An 18674-nucleotide genomic window follows, 5' to 3' on the forward strand; every position below is an offset into this window, starting at 1 on the left:
GGCAGGTTTGCGGAGGTTAAGGAAGCTGGCCACATCTCAGAACTAGAAAATGGCACAGCCCAACTGGAGCCAGGACTGACTGATTCTAATGCTCAGGATCTCTTCACAACCCATGATGACCCCTGGAAGATTGGATTTGATGCATGAGGCTGTTGGCAGGTCATAGAGCAGGGGATTGATGCAACTAAAGCTGTGCTTTAAAAGGAAAATGCTTAGAGACAGACAGACAGATAGGCAATCAGACTACAGACATGGAGGGGAGGCCAGTTAGAGAGTTATTTGGAACCTGATGCTCAGAGTGGAAAGAATCTTTTTCACTTGCATATTCCCAGAGCTTAGCAGTGTCTGTTTATGGCAGGTGCTTAGACTGAGTGAACACAGGAATCATGCCATGTGATGATCTTGTTATGGTATACATTATTATATGTTATCTGTTATTTTATAGTGTGTTATATCATACTACTTTCCTTCTCTGATTTTTTTTTTTCATTTGTAAAATGGGAATGAGACCGTTGCCAATAGTTTTCAAGCTTTAACATTTTAAGAATCATTTCCCCAATCTTCTTCCCTCTTTAAGTCCCACCAGCCCTTCCACACCCTCTTCTTGAGGATTCAGGGAATAGAAAGGAGAGATGAGGATCTGAGTTTTGGGCTCCCCCGGAAGGTCAAAGGGAAGCTGCCCAATGGTCCTGGCTTTCTCTGGAACTAAGAGTCATATTTATCCAGGGCAGTCCATTCTGCACCAATTTCCTAACAGTGGGGCCAAATTCCCTGCACTTCCAGTAATGGTGTTCTCCCCTTGGCTGGGGGCCCAGCCAATACCAACATGACCAGCCTGGTGACCTCAGCCACAGCCCCTGGTCACAGGACAAGGTTTGTTTGCCACGGGTCTTTCTGTACACATTTCCAGGAACCCACTCAAAGCATGGCGAGTGCCCTCACTGACCTCTGATTCTTGAGAAGTAAGTTTGCTCCAGTGGGGTTTGGTCCCATCTCAGAATGGCTCTGTGACCTTGGCAAATCCTTCCTCTCTCAGTTCCTCAGGTTCCTCTCCTGTAAAATGAGACACCTGGGAAAGAGTTTTTATTTTATGTTTATGTGTTTAAAAAATAGTGTTATAAGCATATTGAAGATGACCATATATACATACAGTTTAAAAAAATGTGGTTTTTTTTGCTATCATCACATCTAACTAATAAAAATGGTGCTTTACTTTATACTGTTCTTCCTCTTTGCAATGGTATCTCACATTCATTATTTCCTTAGATCCTCATGTGAATTTTAAGTAGGTTATTATTCCCATTTTATAGATAATGGGGCTCAGGCTTAGGAGGGGCAGCTCTGGGCCACACAGCTGAGAAGCGAGCAGCATTCATTTAGCTGTGACTGTGTGACAGCCCTTCCCTGTCTTTCAACTTTAATCCTCTTGATAAATCAGGAATGCAGGACTATTGTTCTCACTTTACAGATGAGGAAGGAAGGCTCATGTGTAATGGGACAGCGATCACACAGCTAGAAGCAGAGCTGGGATTTGAAGCCAGATTTTCTAGCCCCAGATTCAATGCTCTCTGTTCTATCTATGACTTTCCAAGCAGGGGTTGACCACCCTTTCCCCACTAGGGGATATCTAGCAATATCAGAAAACAGTTTTGGTTTTCATGGCTAGAAGATGCTATTGGCATCTGGTGGGTAAATGCCAGCAATGCTGCTAATGATCATACAATGCACAGGCTGGCCCGGCCCTGCCAATAAAGAATTATTCAGCTGGAGATGCAATAGTGCTGAGGCTGAGAAACCCTGGACTACATTCCTGCCTAGAATGGGCTGCTGCAAATATAAAACCACCCCAGCATACACACAGGCAAACCCCACACTCATACCATTAGGGGTTGTGCTCAGCAGTGGCAACACAACTGCCTGTCAAGAATTTTATTAATCCCTGCATTGAAGGGTGACAGTAAAACATACACATAGACATGTAAGTACTTTATACTCTTCCTGCCTCCTAAGAATGCTGGAGGGGGCGGATGAGTTGGCACAGATAGCTTTTGGGTTCTTGTCTTCCTCTGGGATCTGGGGACCACAGGTTTCAAAGTTATGTAGCTCCATGTTCAGCATGGTCCATTGTGTGTGGTCCTGAGCTGGTCACTCAAACACTCTTAGACTCTGCTTTTTTATCTATGGCCTGGGAAACCTAATACCCGCTTTACAGAGTGGCTGCTTGGATCTAATGCAGCAGGATAATCTGGCTCTGTGTCTGGCATGCAGCAGGCCTTCCCGAGGCTTGATGACCAGTTCTTGGGCTCTGGGAAGCTGTACAGAGCCGAGGGTGCAGCCCTCTGTTCTTTCTGTGCCCACAGATGAAGCCAATCCATGAGATACTGCAGCACACGAACCTGGGGTCCCTGGAGACCAAGCGCCAGAACCTGCGGCGGGCCCTGGACAAGTACCTGATGGAATTCAACGCCTGCCGCTGTGGGCCCTGCTTCAACAATGGGGAGCCCATCCTTGAGGGTACCAGCTGCAAGTGTCAGTGCCCCGTGGGTCGCCAGGGCCTTGCCTGTGAGCAAATGCAGTCAGAGGGTAAGGCCTGCGCATCCTCACTCAGCTTCTAGCCTACTCCAGCTCAGAGGGTTCTTGGGGTTCCCAGCCTCTCTGCTCTGTGCCCTCTTGCCCACTGCTCTAGGAACCCACATTCTGAGCTCTATGACTGACCCCTGCGTTTACCTGTTCTTATGCTCTCTTCCTGCCATCGGGACCCTCTCTCAGATGAGAACAGTTTTAGACTGAGACGCATATGGACAACGGGGCTAATTTCTGGAGGGTTGTATTCATTTCCGAAGGCTGCCACAACAAAGTATCAAAAACTGGGTGGCTTATAGCAATGGAAATTTATTAACTCAGACTTCTAGAAATTAGAAATCCCATTCTGGGTGTACTGGCCAGGCTGCTTTCTTGTGAAGGCTCCACAAGGGAATCTCTTCTTTCTCCTAGCCTCAGGCACTTGTCAGCAACACTAAGCATTCTTGGCTTGTAGCTACACCATTCCAGTCTTTGCCTCTGTCTTCACGTGGTGGTCTCCATGCTACATCTCTGTTTTCGTATAGAAACACTAGTCATTGGACTAGGACCTCCCCTAATCCAACATGACATCATATTAACTTGATTTTATCTTCAAAGACCCTATATCCAAATACGGTAACATTTGCAGGTAATGGGGTTGAACATCAACCTATCTTTTGAGGGACATTATTCAATCCACTACAAGGGATAAATTGTCATGACTAAACACAAGCTTGGGGCAAGTAATGTAATGCTTAAGGTTGCAAAGTTAAACCTATTAAGCTGCAACACAAAGCAATTGCATGAGAAAAGAAGTTTCTCAAATAAGGGTCCAAGTCCCTTAAAGATGAAGTCTAGAGACCTGCGTGTGAATCTCAGCTGTTTCACTAACTTACTGATATGCTGATAATCATTTCTTCTTTCTGGGACCCATCTTTCTCATCTATGTTTCCATTTGAGCTTCAAGAATCTCTATGCATGTTTGAATCCATAAGCTTCCAATTTTTCCATGTATACTCGTACACAGAATGATGGCAAAAATATGGGCTACCAAATCAATGTATAAATCAGTCTCATTTGACAACTGCAATGATGAAAGCATAAAGAAAAATAATTCCAGAAGGGACTACGGTTATCTATAAAACAAACGATTGAGGCACAGGGTAGATGGGATAGGAGCCTGGTTTTAGAGTGAGCTGATGGATGGGTAACAATTTTATCGATGGGAGGGTTGTTCTAAATGGGAGGCAAGATAGCGCAGCTATGGTGTCAAATAGGCCTTCACATCCCAGTGGTGCTAATTTTCATGTTGGGTAGGCGTCTCCTGTAAAGTGGGGATGATGCTGGTACCTGCATCACAGGTTGGGCTGAGAATTAAACTAGCCAATTTGTGTGGCAAACTCAGTTCCAGTAAGAAAAAAGAAGAGAGAACTCTACTGGTAGAAGATCTGTCCTGAGTTGGAGCTTCATCTAAATCCCTCCTTTGTGGGCTAAAGGGAATATAAATGGGGTCCCAACAAGCTGCCTGATATCCTGTAGGAAGAATTCCAAGAGGGGTAAGCCAAGATGTGAGTCAATTCCAGGGTCCTTATGAAGGAAGATGCAGAGAACAAAACCCAAGCAGAACAATTACATGGGCCAAGCCTGGTACAGTTTCCTCATGGGAACTGGAAAAAAAGAAACTGCCTGTTAGGTATGTAAGTTGGGAGATACACAGAAAATCGTGCAGGGTTGATACTGCCCAGCTCCAAGACCCAGGGATCTCTTAACTTTTCAAGCAGAGTTTGGACTGCGTTTTAGCCCCCATTTGCCTCATTGGCCAGGCAACTTTCCAGAGGAACCAAAGGTCAGTGAACAGAAAGAATTACAAATCCTGCACCAGGCACTACTGCAACACTTCATGTGCATGAACTCCTTTATCCCCCCAAGAATGTGATGTTGTCGCTGTTCAGTTGCTAAATTCTGTCTGAATCTCTGCGACTCCAGGGACGGCAGCACGCCAGGCTTCCCTGTCCTTCACTATCTCCTGGAGTTTGCTCAAATTCATAGCCATTGAGTCAGTGATGCCTTATCACCCCAGTTCACAGATGAGGACAGGGGGGCAGAAGGAAGGTGAAATAATTTGCTGGGTCATCTATTTGGGGAGAGTCAGAGCTAGCATTTGGACCCAGGTGATCTGATGTTAGGACCTGGACTCTTAACTGTTACATTCTATTAATTTACATTCTAAGACAGGGGTCCCCAACCTTTGGGCTGCGCACATGTATGTGGCATTAGATTAGAAATAAAAGTGTACAATAAACGCAGTGCACTCAGACCATCCTGAAACCACCTCCCCTGCCCCCCCGGTCTATGGTATAACTATCTTCTGTGAAACTGGTCCCTGTGCCAAAAAGGCTGGGGACTACTGTCCTAAGAATCAGGGCATGTAGGGAATGAGGGCAGAGAGTCTGAGATGAGTGCACTGACTATCACTCTGGGGAGTGGACAGGGAGGATATGGTCCAAGTGCTGGTTATAAGGTGACCTGGTTTAAAAGAACAGATGTCGGCTCTATCTGGATGATTAGAATCAGAGCATGTCAAGGGCCCCTAGAGCCAGGGACGTGTTTGGATTCCTGTCCACACAGCATAGTGCAAAGGAAACAGAGGGTGTGGACTACCCAGAGATGCTTTGCCAGTGATCCAGTGCTGGGCTTGGTGGTAACCGTGCTGAGTCACATGATCCATGGTGGGCACTGGAAAATGGGGCATGATAACATTGATCTAAGGGGTGGCAGGGCACAGGGCGCTGGGTCTTCCTCACAGCCCTGTTTTCCCTATAAGATTACATTCAGTCAGTTGCATTCAGCTCATGGGGGTTCCATTAACCTTGTTCTAAGCAGGGTATGGACCTCGGGTGGCCATGAGGCTATCAGACTGAACTTTCAGCCAGACAGAGATCAATCCGGCAAGGAAATCTAAGGCTGGGGAATCAGCCACCATGGATATCCACTAATGGAGGGCCCAAGGGATTTTCCCAGCAAATCTTTGCCTGTAGGAACCAAGCCACAGAGGTGAGAGGAATAGAGAACCCTGCTGTGGCTGCCCCACCAGGGAGTATAATTACAGAGCTGGAAGGGACTTGAAGATAATCTAACCCAATGATATTCACACTGGGATCTGACGAAGGCTGGGGTCTCCTAGGGGCTGCCCCAGGGGAGCAGGGAAACCTAATAGACACCCCAGCTTCAAATAGGACAGCTTCACTTTCATCTGACTTCCATGTCGGGTCCCATCCAAGATTTCATTTAAGGCAAAACAACAACAACAACAACAACAACAACAGTAATGAAAAAAGTTATGATGGAAAAACCCCACTGGATGAATCCATCCTTTTCCTTTACAGAGGTGAAAACTCAGGCTAAGTGAGGAGATGGGCTGGTCCAGAGGCATACAGACAGCAGAAGGCAGCAGTCCCAGGCTGGAGGGATTGTGTAAGCTGGGTTTCCAGAGACAGTGCATGTTCAGCACATGGGTTCTGATACTCTGTGCAGAGAATCTATCAACCACTGAGGCTCCATCAGAGGCCGAGGGGGTTGGTTTTTGAACCCTCATTTAAAATCCCACTAATCCTTTCCCTAGGGATGTCTGGCTGGCCTTTGTCTGTGAAGCTCTAGGTGGGATGAGCTCCCTCTCTGCACACACTTCACTGGCTTGGAGTCATTCTTCAGAGGCACACGCCTCCATGCCTCTCTCTGCCATCCATCTTCCATGGAACTGCAGGTTCCAATTTCATGAGATGGGCTCCCAGTGGCCTCTTCTCACTCCACTCAGAGTTTCAAATTAAGTGTGAGGCAGCAAGCACAGAGGTCTTGGTTGGCTACACCCAGGCATTTCCCCAAGGAGAGCTTATAGACCACTCTAGGGCGGTGGGATGGGCTTCACTCTTCACTATCCAAGCTGCTGCTGGTATGCTAACCTTGTTCCCCGGGAAATCATCCATGCAGGAGCTAAGGCGGATGGTCGTTGGAGCTGCTGGAGCTCCTGGTCTGCTTGCAGATCGGGCACCCAGGAGAGGAGGAGAGAATGTAACAATCCCGCACCCCAGAACGGAGGTGCCTCGTGTCCAGGCCACAGGGTGCAGACCCAGGCATGCTGAGTGCCTCCGGGCACAGGCTGGAGCAGGGACAGGGGATGTCACTGCTTGTGCTGACCAATGGATACAGACCTCACTCAGCTGACAGAAGATACCCATCAGCACGGACTTTTTCTTTGTCCTGGACCAGACTGCACCATCAACAACCAACAGTTCTATCACCCACATAACTCAGTCAAAACTGGGTGTTGAGAGGTAATTAGAGGGTTAGCCGCTCATGGAACTTTGGATCATCCAAAAAGAAAAGGAACTTTCTCCATCCATGTCTTAGAGGAACTTTTAGGATGGTGGAGGGACAAGGCAGGCAGATACTTTTGAAACCATCAATTACCAATAAAACAAAGTACCATGAGAATGATCTCAGTTCTTTGATAACATTTGTTCATTTGGAGAACCATTATTAGTTAGCAAGATAACTGAAACAAACAGAAAAATTAAAGACTGATTCAAGTTCCTTCAATTTTCCTTCACTGGGACTCAACATATTCTTGTATTCCTTCAATTAATCTCTCGTGTTTGCTTGAGTTCTTACCACAAATATCACCTTTCTCCCATTTATTTTCTCATAGCACTCTAGTCTTTTCTTTCATTGCCTTTTTCACAATTAGTAATTATATACTGGATCCCACATTTCCTGTGACTATTTTTGACCTCTCTCCCCATGGATGGTAATCTGGAAGGCAGGGATCAGCTTTGTCTCATTCAGCACTGCATCCCCAGAGGTCAGGGCTGTGCCTTGAATCAGAGGGAATTAACAAGCATCTGTGGGTGAAGGGAGGGACTGAACGAAGAATCACTTCAGAAATGTGGTCTCTCCTCCACTCCCAGAGGGAAGTGTGAAATCCATGCATCTGCCAGACACCTCAGGCTTCCCTTCGGTTTCAGCTGGTAAAGAATCTGCCTGCAATGCAGGAGGCCTGGGTTCGATCCCTGGGTCGGGAAGATCCCCCAGAGAAGGGAACGGCTCCCCACTCCAGTATTCTGGCCTGGAGAATTCCATGGATTGCATAGTCCGTGGGGTCACAGAGTCAGATGGGACTGAGTGATTTTCCCTGTGCTGTGACTTTGCCCACCTGTGGAAGAGCCAGTCATATCAGCCTGCCTCACTGTTCCCACGGTATTCCAATCAGTCCTCAAAGAGTGAACATGGGTGTTGCATTGAGTTTTCTGTTGACCCAAAGATTGTGAGCTCCTTGAGGGTAAAACCTGCCCTCCCAGTTGGTACAAAAACTGTGTATTGACTCACACACACACACACACACACATACATGTATATATCTCCCTATCCTTCCAGAATTCTCAATCATGCATGCTAAGTCACTTCAGTCATGTCCACTGCTTTGCGACCCTATGGACTGTAGACTGGCAGGCTCCTCAGCCCATGGGATTCTCCAGGCAAGAATACTAGAATGGGTTGCCAAGCCCTCCTCCAGGGGATCTCCCCAACCCAGGGATTGAACTCATGTCTCTTATGTCTCCTACATTGGCAGGGAGGTTCTATTACCATTAGCACCACTTGGGGAGCCCCCTCAACCATTCATATATATAAAAAACATCAGAAGTTAGGGTCACAGGAAGTTAACTGCTGAATTAATGCCAAAATATATGGCACATAAAATAAGTATCAAAGGAGACAGGTGAAAGAGAGATTTGCCTTTCCTTGTGTATATTAAATATATGGAATGGGGCTTGACCTAGACCTTGAGGGATTTTTGAACTAGGTAGAAAGGGAGAAGAACTTTAAGATAGAAATACAGCATGTGAGAAAGTTTGAACCAGAGAAAGTGTATTAAGGGTGTGTGTGGGTGCGTATGTGTTGGAATGGGGAGCGGGGAATAAATTAAGTTATATAAAACACTTGGCACAATGCCAGTCATATGTGACATTATTAGTGTCACTCTTACTGTTACTATTATGAACTAAAGCTTATAGTTTAGAAGTTTATTTCTGTACTCTAGATTGATCTGAAAGGAAAAAAAAAAAGACTCTCATATTGCTTCTCATCCTGTCATTAACTTACTTCCTACTTTTTAAATTTATCGTAAGTAATTTCCATTTGTTATTTATTGGGGGCTTCCCAGGTGGTGCTAGTGGTAAAGAACCCACTTGCCAAAGCAGGAGACATAAGAGACATGGCTGTGATCCCTGGGACAGGAAGATTCCCCAGAGAAGGAAATGGCAACCAGTATTCTAGCCTGGGCAATTCCCAACAGACAGAAGAACCTAGCGGGCTATAGTCCATGGGGTCACAAGAGAGCCAGACACAACTCTGCGGCTAAACAACAATAAGAAATATCTATCTATATCTATGTATATATACATAACATACATATGTATATATATATCTGAATCTCTTTGCTATACACTTGAAAGTAACGCAATGTTGTAAATCAACTATACTTCAATTAAGTAGTATCACTTCAATTAAAAATAAATAAATCAATGAAAGCTTCCCAGGCAATTCCAATGCAGTCAAGGCTGAGCGTTCCTGAGAGTGGAGGAGTCGTTACATGCTTGTGAAACGCGTGACAAAAGGGCCCCGCAGTGAGGTTTACCTGTGTACTCTATCTGGTCTTAAAGAATACCTCTTAGGTGTGTTTTACGAGTCCCACTTTACAGCTAATGAAACTGCGTCTCAATGAGGCTGCACCTGGCGGGTCACAGAGCTGACAGGCTGGCAAGGGTGTGAACGCAGTCCATCAAGCATGCGCTCCCCAACCTTTGCTCTGGGCTCCCCGCCAGTGGAGGGATGTGGCGTGTGGGGTGCAGGGGAGAGAGGAGAAACAGAGGCCAGGGAGCTCATTAGCAAGTGTAGTCTTTTAGACACAAGACGAGAACACTGGGATTAAACAATTGCCTGGCTCACCTGCGAGCCAAAACGACCAGCTGAGCAATGCCATCTTCCTGTCGTCTGAACCACAGAAGCAAGGCCAGTGTCTGCCCTGCTCCTCCGAGGATGCTGAATCCCCAGCATCTTTAGAAATGAAAATACAGCACCAGCAGCAGCAGTTTCAGCAGCAGCAGCAGCCACCCTTCACCAGATCAGCATCTCTCCCTCTCCAAGAGTGTCTGGCTCTCATCACGCAAAAGGCATAAAACCCATCAAATGTATTCTCCCTCAGGTCTTTTCAGAAGATCTATAATCTACAGTTTTATAGGTAGTGGATGTAAAAACACGGTTTAAAGATATAATCTTCAGCTTGACAAGGTGTCTTTTGAAAAGTAAATTAATGACAGAATGAAAAGCAATAAGGAGAGGCTTTTTTCTTTTTTTCTGCTTTGAGATAGAGGAAGATCTAAAGAGTTCAGCACTCAATGAATCTCTTCTGAACTAGATGCCTTTAGGGTGAAGAAAATGGACAGAGAGAAAGGGGAGGCTTCAAAAACCACAGTGCAGAAATGAGAGACAGTAGAGGAAGCCGCTGGGCGCTGTTTGAGGAAGGGCAAGTGATTCAGTTTGGCAGAAAGAGGCTTATCCTCTGTGAAGAAAATCGGGGAGGCTACCCCCTTGCTTGGGATATGGGCGAGCACTCTAGGGACCCCTGTACCAGGCCCTAGGCTGGGTGCTGGGGAACAGAAATGAATCAGACACAGGCCCAGCACTGGAAGAACATCTGGTCTGATGGAGGAGGCCTGTGAACGGGGCCTCAGGTCCCAAATCAGCAGAAAGCCCAACCTGGGGAGCAGTAAGACAGCCTGAATAGGACAGGAGACGATGGCGAGCAGAAGCTAAGAAGTGTGTGGGAGTTGACCCAGTCGGTAAAGAATCTGCTTGCAATGAAGGAGACCCAGGTTTGATCCCTGAGTCAGGAAGATGCCCTGGAGATGGGAATGGCAACCCACTCCAGTATTCTTGCCTGGAGAATTCCACGGACAGAGAAGCTTGGTGGGCTACAGTCCATGGGGTCACAAAGAGTCAGACACAATTGAGCGACTAACACTAGGAAAGCAAAGAAAGGTGAAGAAGGGGTTGGACATCTCGGAGGAAATAGTGTGTGCAGAGCTGAGAGGTGGCCAATTTCATGAGGGGGTGGAAAATAGTTACTGCTCAGCTCCTGGGGGTGGTCACTGGTCCTCCTCAGGCTGGGAAGAGCTGAGTTTGACATTTTGGTTTGGTCATGGGGCCTTTCCTGAGGGCAGCAGCTTGTGGTCCCAGGGAGATTTCCACAGAGGGCCACTTTCCAGTCATGACCCTGCCCTCCTTGAGAGGTCCTAGAGCTTCAACACTCCATAGACATCATATTGAAGCGTAAGAATCTAAAGCTAGATTCACAAGGTTTTCTCTGGTCTGACGCCATGGGTCACGCCATCTTTTCTCCCTTTGCAGACTTTGTGAGCCAATAGACTAAAAAATCTGTTGTCCCTAACAGGACAACAAAGCCCTGAATGCTGAGCCCTCACCACTCTCTGATGTCATTTCCTTCCACTCACTCTTTCCACAGTCCTGCTGTTCCAGTCATGGGAGCCTTTTTGCTGTTCCTCATACATGTCTGGCTCTCTCAGGCCTCAGGACCTTTGCACCTGCTTTCTCCTGCACCTGAAATGCTCATCCTCTAAAGGAGTTCATCCACGACTCACTCTTGATTCACTCCCCTCTCTGCTCAAATAATTCCCCTCTAAATACGTTACCCTCTTTTATTTTTTCTTGTATGGCACTCATCACTACCTGAGATTATAGATATTTTTTTGGTGTGCCTCCCCTCATTAATATGAAAGCTTTTTCATGGCTGGATCCCCAGTATCTAGAATATTATTTCTCCTTAGGAGTGGACTAAATAAATATTTGTTGTCTGAATGAACTACTGAATTGGCCAAAAAGTTTGTTTAGTTTTCTCCATAAGAGCTTATGGAAAATGCTGAACAAACTTTTTGGCCAACCTAATATTTCCAGTTTAATCCCCTTTATAGGCTTTGTGTCCCCTCCAGGTTTTTGTACATACTGCCTGAGAAGCACTGCTGCCTACTGGCCCCCACCTTCTCCCAACTCTTAACCAGCACTCTGCAGGCTAAGAATTAGCTGTCCATTTACCCAGAAAGCCAACTCTGACCTCTTCTGCTCCCCTACACTTCATCAGATCCTACTCCCTCACATCGCTCTGGATTCCAGAACTTTCCATACCCCATCACTGTAGCCAAGTTACACAGTGACAGCTTGCAGGGCAGATGGGGACTGCGGTTTACTTGTGAAGCCCCAGTATCTAGCATAGCTCTTGAACACCTAGGAGCTTCCAAGTAAAAACTGGGATGTTTTTCTCCCTCTGGTCCCTCCGTGCTAGAGGCAAAGGCTCTGAAACAGCCTCTGCACATAGCATGTAGGAACTGGTGAGAGACAACCCTGTGGAAGATGTTTTCATAGTGCTCTGAGGTCCTACATCCTTCCTGGCACGTCAGAGGGAAGCCCACACCAGACATTTAAGAGAGACCCTCACCTTTTCCACCTTAGTGAAGGGGAAACCATCAAGCTGAATTAAAAATTATGCATTTGTAGCTTAGGGACTCCCCCCTCCTCTGGGAGAGATAAAGGAAAATATGTTTCCCTCCTATATTAACAGCTTAAAATGTGAGATAAATCCTCCCATCCTGTTTTTCACAAATGGACTTTGCTGTCCAATGGCATGATACATGTCTGACGGATCTATTTATCCATTCTATTTCTTTAGAGATAGCAGCTAAGAAGTTTTATCTATTATTTGTCTCTCTCCCCCGACCATTCCCATTTTCCTAACCAAGCATGTGGAGCAGGCAGTTGATGGATGGATGGTGTTTGGGATAAAAGGGACCAGAATCAGATAGTTTTCAGGATCTGAACAAACTGGCTTATTAACAAGGAGGCCCCTTTGGCGGGAGGTGGTGGAGGAAGAAGGAATGGGTACCAGACAATGGCTAGTGATGGATGAAGGAGCACCTGGGGTTACAAGGTGTAGACACGAGATAACTGCGGACCGCAGCCTCCAATAATGGGAGTGTCCAGGCTCCGATGCAGCCTCCTGCACAGAGGTGAATGTCAGACCAGCCACTTGCTTTCCTTTGACAGTCCTCCAAGAATTCCCTGCTGTAAAAGCAAGTCCCATTTCCTCTCCTCTTCCATTCTATAAAATGCAATCTCCACGCTCAACCAGGGAGAGCCGCTAGGCAGAGTGCTAACGAGCAGATGTCAGGCAGGGTTGGTTTCACAACCAAGCAGGGGAAGGCAGTTGAGCATCGCTGTGGACCAAGCACTCTGGGATGAGAGCAGTCCCTTTGCATGTGCCATGTTATTCAAACCTCATTCTTGTGCTGTGGGGATTACTGACCCTATATTCTGATGAAGACACAGGCACAGAGGGGATAAAGGAATCATCTAGGCTTCTCAGCTAGGAAATGGTGGTGTGGTGTCTGACGCCTCTGTCTGTCTGCCCCAAAGTCTTCTATTAATAAATGACTCTGCTTCTCTAGTGGAGGAATGCCAGACCAGGGGCCTATCTCTTCTTTGAAAGCGGGCAGGCGGGTAGGCACCCACCCTACAATGAAACTGGACCAGCAGCAAGTTGGGGAGCCCTGCGTCAGCCACCCATGGACTGAGGCAGTTCCACCACTTTCAAGCTGTGTGGTCTTGGGCAAATCACTCAGACTCTCCGAGGCTCTGTCTCATCACCTGTCAAAAGCAGATAATAAATCCTTCCTCTTGCAGGCATTGAGAGGATTAAGCTGGATTAGGTATGTGAAAGTTCTTTGTAACTGGTAATGCCCTCTGCAAATATTAGTTATTATGCTGTTACATTTTCCCTTAATAACCCAGAGCTTGGGATATAAAAGCCTTCCATGTCCTTTATTAAGATATCTCCTAGGAGCTAAGCTATTTTATGTCTTTCTTGTTCTGGTGTGTTACAGTGGGTTTAGTACCGAAATGTACTAAACCAGTTTAAAGCAGTCTGAAATGACTTTAAAAAAAAACCAAACATATAAACCATAGTTCTTGCTGATGTTTTGAAAATCCCCAGAAGCAGGGATGTCAAGGATACTATGGAGCACTGACTGCCCCAGGTACTCTCCTGAGTATGGTTAATTCACATCCTCCTGAACCCTAGGAGGACATTGCTGTGACTATCTCCATTGTCTAGACGTGCAAACAAGGCACAGAGGGGCTCGGAACATGTATAAGGCCACAGAGCTAGGAAATCACAGAGCCAGGCAAGGATACAAAAGCAGCAGCGTGGCACCAGGGCACATAGTTCTCAGCACAGCCTCACTCCGTCTCTGTTCGCCCGTTTCCAGCTCTGCCCAAGAGGTCGTGGTGCTCCCCCAACCTAGCCCCCCACCCCCACCCCCACGAAGGAATCACAGCAAACTTACCCTTGAGTTTCTGAACCCCTCATCCCTCAGTATTGGAATTAACATTCCAGAAAGACAACTCAGAGAGGAAGACAGCAAATAGAAACATCTGATTTCATGACAGATCCAATAAACAGGGGTTCTCAAAGGTGTCAAGTGTACTATCCCGCGTGCTGCTGGTGGGGTTTAGGTGGTCATACTAGGTTTAATACTAATCCACAAAGGAGAAAATAAGGTGAAGGCAGGATGTTGGAAGATTTTTTTTCTAAGTTTTTCTTTATTCCTCTCCTACCTCTGACGCACGCTGGGCAGGCTTTTTAACCCTCTTGAGTTTCGGTTTCTTCCTCAATATATATATATGTGCTTCTCAGGTTTACCTCAGCAATGAAGACAGTTTTCAGCTCTCTTCCTCTGTAAAGTTTCCCTGGAGATTTCTGGTGGTCCCAGTATGTGTCCCGAAGTCCCCTAACAAGGACTGTACTTTCAGCCTGACCTGCATCAACAATTTTCCTGCCTCTTTTGTTTTACTCTTCTTCTATAGTGCTGTCCCCCAAGCTGACTGGATGCACCTCCCTGTCAGTGCTGTACGGATGCCACTATCTCAAGGTTGCAGTATCCCAAATTTTATGATGCCACCATCATGTACCACCGATCCACTAAAGAATCTACCTGGCCTGGGATGGTTCTGCCCTTGTCCCCACTCACATTGCTTTTCATGAATTCATGCAACAATGACTTATTGTTGCCTGTTGTGCCAGGCCCTGTACTTGGGACACTTGAGTGCAGTAGATAGACACTATCTCTGCTTCAGGGACATGATACTTCAGAAAGAATAGGAGACAGCAAACAAACTAAATACAGTATCTGCAGAGCCTGGAAACACTGGCAAATAGACAGCTGTCATTAAGGACATCTTCGACCTGTAAAACAAAATATGTCCAGCAAGATGCTAATTACAAAGGTCCCCAGGGAGACCTGGCCAAGTATCCTGAGGGCTTTTTGCTCCAGCCCCACTCTTTCCAGTGGGATTTTTTTTGTATATGTGCTTGGGAGCAGACCAGAGTCCTCTCCTTTAAAACAAAAATGCCATTTTCCTCTGGATTCTCTGCCAGCAGATGCTCTTCTCCCGGCCTCAGCATCTATGCTGATTTTCATAGTCAGCCTGTTCCTGGCAAGTATCATGTTTCCCTTTGAAGCTTTCCCTACATGTCACCTGCTGACTGTATTAATATCTACCCCATCAAATTCAAATAAAGATTAAATGAGATGATGCAGGTTAAAAGATTTCATAAACAGAGTAGTGCTCTATAATTGGCAGCTATTATTATTATTACTATTGTGAAAATAATTATAATACTTACTATTCCCACAGAAGTTATATTATTATCCCAAGGTCACAGAGAAGTATAGACACAGAACTCCCTGTCTTGACATCAAGCACATGGCCGAGCCCCCAGCATTTCAGAGATTCACACCCTGAGATGCAAAACCACCCACCCCCAGGTACCCTGGGCTGTGATCAAGCGTTCAGGACCACTGCCAGGCCACATACTGCCTGGCCCCGGGCCCCACGGATGCTGCAGCTCCTTCATGGGGATGCCGGTGTGAGCTACAGTCGCCAAGGTTTTCCAAAAGCACAGTCTGCATTTATTTTGTTTAATTCTTACATTCTGTTTCAGCCTCCTCCTAAATGCATTTGTTTGCAAAAAGAGCCACAAGGGGAAGTTCAGCCCACAAATAAGAATATAATTATTACACAGTTTAGCTGTGCCTGGGCGTCACCCGGGTATTCACCGGTGCTCTACAATTCAATTGTCTCTCCTTCAAGACTGTATTTAATAGGATAAACAATTTCTGCTAAATGCAATAAACGTGAACCTGTGCTGTCATCTCCATAATCAACTCAAATTTCCCATTAGAAGCGGTGGCTGTGATTGAGATTCAGAATTTAATTTGGCAGTGTTGCCTTCCACGTCCCTGTATCAGCTTCATGGGAGCCTGCCATCAACCCAAGACAGAACCTCTCTTCCCCGTCTCTGGGGAATCTTAAAAGAAGATAGATTATAACACAAGAAAATTATACAGTCTCGGTATAATGAAAGAGATAAAACATTATTGGATTAGCCTGTTGAAATAACAGCAGACGGCAAAGCAATAATATTAAGCCAAACAAGGGCCTGGACCCGTCAGTTCAATTGCAGGGGACGTGAGGATGCAGAAGGCAGACAGAATGGACATGCTTGCTGCAACAAGCCCTGAGCAGTAAAGGATCGGCTTCTTCTACATTGTTCTACTGACTCAATTCCAGAGAGCTAGGCGGCATGATTGGTGGGTGCTGGGGACCTGTGCTTTGGTGTCATGGGCATTTATGGTCTTGGGTCCAAGTACCTAGCCCAGAGGCAAACTTACAGCAGATCATGTGGCTGAAAATAAATCAGTTGAAAATACACAGGATGAGCCAATTCACCTTCAATCAACTGTTTTGTTTTTCCCCCACCAATTTGATTTCAACAAATTCACATGATGTTATGCAATCCAACAGGAAGTGCCTGAGAGCAAAGAAATATTAACGGATGTTCTAATGAGATGGAATGAAAGAGAACAACAAAGCTTAAATGATCACTTGACTCAGTCTAAAAAATAAAAATATTTTGGTGCTTAGTAACCTAAAGATCAACTGTATTCTTATTCTCATCTTTAAGTACTTCCCTTCCCAAATGAGATTTTCACAAAAGCATGAGTGAGCAGACTACAGCGTACAGAGGCACAGAAGGTTTACACTGCCCATCACTCCACGGCCATCAGCTTGAACATTTCCTGATGTGTTTCCTCTTCCAACCACCACAACCTCTCTTTTTTTCTTTCTTTATAAACTGTCTCTCATTCAGTGATGAATTTCCCTTGTTCTTGTCTCTTGTTCAGCATCTTCTCTGGGTACCCACTCACGTCACAACAACTCAGCTCTGCCCCAGAACACACACTTACTTCCTGTGCTCAGCATCAAAAGGAGCTGAGGAACCTGGATCCATGCTCTTTGGGATGCAGTGGGTGGGGATTTGTCAATCACTCACACACACACACAGCACCTTTTTCTACATTTCATAAAAAATTCTTTGTTAATCCAATGTCCAATACAGAGAGGAGGGGAGCATCACTGTTAAGAGTTTAAAACTCTGGAGCCTGAGTGCCCAGGTTTGCAGTCCAGCTCCCCGACTCCCTAACTGTATAACCTTGGAGAAGTAACGAACTCTTCTAAGCTGGCTCTCCTGCTGTTTGCTGCTGCTGCTGCTAAGTCACTTCAATCATATCTGACTCTATGTGACCTCATAGACGGCAGCCCACCAGGCTCCCCCGTCCCTGGGATTCTCCAGTCAAGAACACTGGAGTGGGTTGCCATTTCCTTCTCCAATGCATGAAAGTGAAAAGTGAAAGCAAAGTCGCTCAGTCATGTCTGACTCTTTGTGACCCCATGGACTATAGCCCACCAGGCTCCTCCATCCATGGGATTTTCCAGGCAAGAGTGCTGGAGTGGGGTGCCATTGCCTTCTCCATCCTACTGTTTAATAGGGCTAATAAAGTATCCACCTTATAAGGTCTTGAGGATGGAATGAATGAATAAATGCACTGAGCACCATGGCTGGCACATACTAATCATTCAATAAACCTGAATTGCCAACTGACATGATGAATGAGACAGTATGTCCTCAGGATAGGAGCAGTTTAATATCTATTCAAGGATCCATCATTGGGAACCTACTGCAGGTCACTGGTGGATAGTGGGACTTTCACGTAGACAACTTCCAACACAATCCCAGCTGGTAGTAAATGTGAGTAAGATAAAATTGCTGAGATGAGCAAAGTGAAGATTATCAGGATGGTTAAGCCTTTCAGGAGACCCTAATTACTGTTTAACTTACTATTTGTTCAAATTGATATGCACTTGACAAATAATATCTTTATTTTAAACATTCTGAATGGCACAGCCCTCCACCCATGGGCCAGCTCCAACTGGGAGCAGGTGTGGGGCTGAGCTGACTTGATTTCTAAGGGCTCAGCACTTACGCTGCGTTGAACCCACAGGAGCATCACCTGCTAAATGCTTTTCCTTCCTTAACAGTTAAGTGTTTCTGAAGCAGGACCAGAGCAGGGGTTGCCCCCATTTCCAGGAGGTGGATTGGTGCACTGCCTTTGTCTTGTTTTATGTCCTCCAGAACACGGAGACCAGTTTGACCAGCAATTCCACTTCCCATCAATGGGGACATCTATAAGAAAGAAGGTCAATGAATGTTAATTAGCCTTTATTATACACTAGTGCCCTACAGGAGGGGTGAGGTGTATAAACCCTAGGGCACTGGGAATCTGAATCTCTGATCTCCCCACTCCAGTCTACTGTCCTTCTTTCAGGCCACTGACTCACTATGCTCCTTTGAACCACAGGGCCCTGCACATGCTGTTCTCCTGGCCCCAAATACCCTTTGTTCCTCTGGTCAATCCTATTCATCCTTCAGATCTCAGTTTAAGTGTTATTTCTGCAGGAAAACCTTTCCTGATTCCTAACTCCTCATCAATATTTCATATTTTAAGCTCTCAGAGCATTTTGTAGCCCTTAGAGTAGAAACAGACGATTCAAATGATGTTGGTCTTTCTAAAGAGCAGTCTCCATGG

General features: G+C 46.0%; 2 protein-coding genes across 2 annotated transcripts in view; one reads left to right on the forward strand and one right to left on the reverse strand.

Annotated features, from left to right (window-relative positions):
- Positions 1–7061, forward strand: part of C8A (complement component 8, alpha polypeptide) — a 71832-nt gene extending 64771 nt beyond the window's left edge. The window contains exons 10-11 of the mRNA XM_010855868.1: positions 2361–2583; positions 6550–7061. Of these exons, the coding sequence (XP_010854170.1) occupies positions 2361–2583; positions 6550–6701 (375 nt within the window). The 3' untranslated portion in view covers positions 6702–7061. The remainder of the gene's footprint in view (positions 1–2360; positions 2584–6549) is intronic.
- A 10649-nt stretch (positions 7062–17710) lies between these two features.
- Positions 17711–18674, reverse strand: part of C8B (complement component 8, beta polypeptide) — a 43651-nt gene continuing 42687 nt past the window's right edge. Inside the window, exon 12 of the mRNA XM_010855869.1 lies at positions 17711–18271. Coding sequence (XP_010854171.1) covers positions 18120–18271 — 152 coding nt within the window. The 3' untranslated portion in view covers positions 17711–18119. The remainder of the gene's footprint in view (positions 18272–18674) is intronic.

Source organism: Bison bison, unplaced genomic scaffold, assembly GCF_000754665.1.
Source record: "Bison bison bison isolate TAMUID 2011002044 unplaced genomic scaffold, Bison_UMD1.0 scf7180017864369, whole genome shotgun sequence".
In the NCBI taxonomy this organism is placed as follows: Eukaryota; Metazoa; Chordata; class Mammalia; order Artiodactyla; family Bovidae; genus Bison; species Bison bison.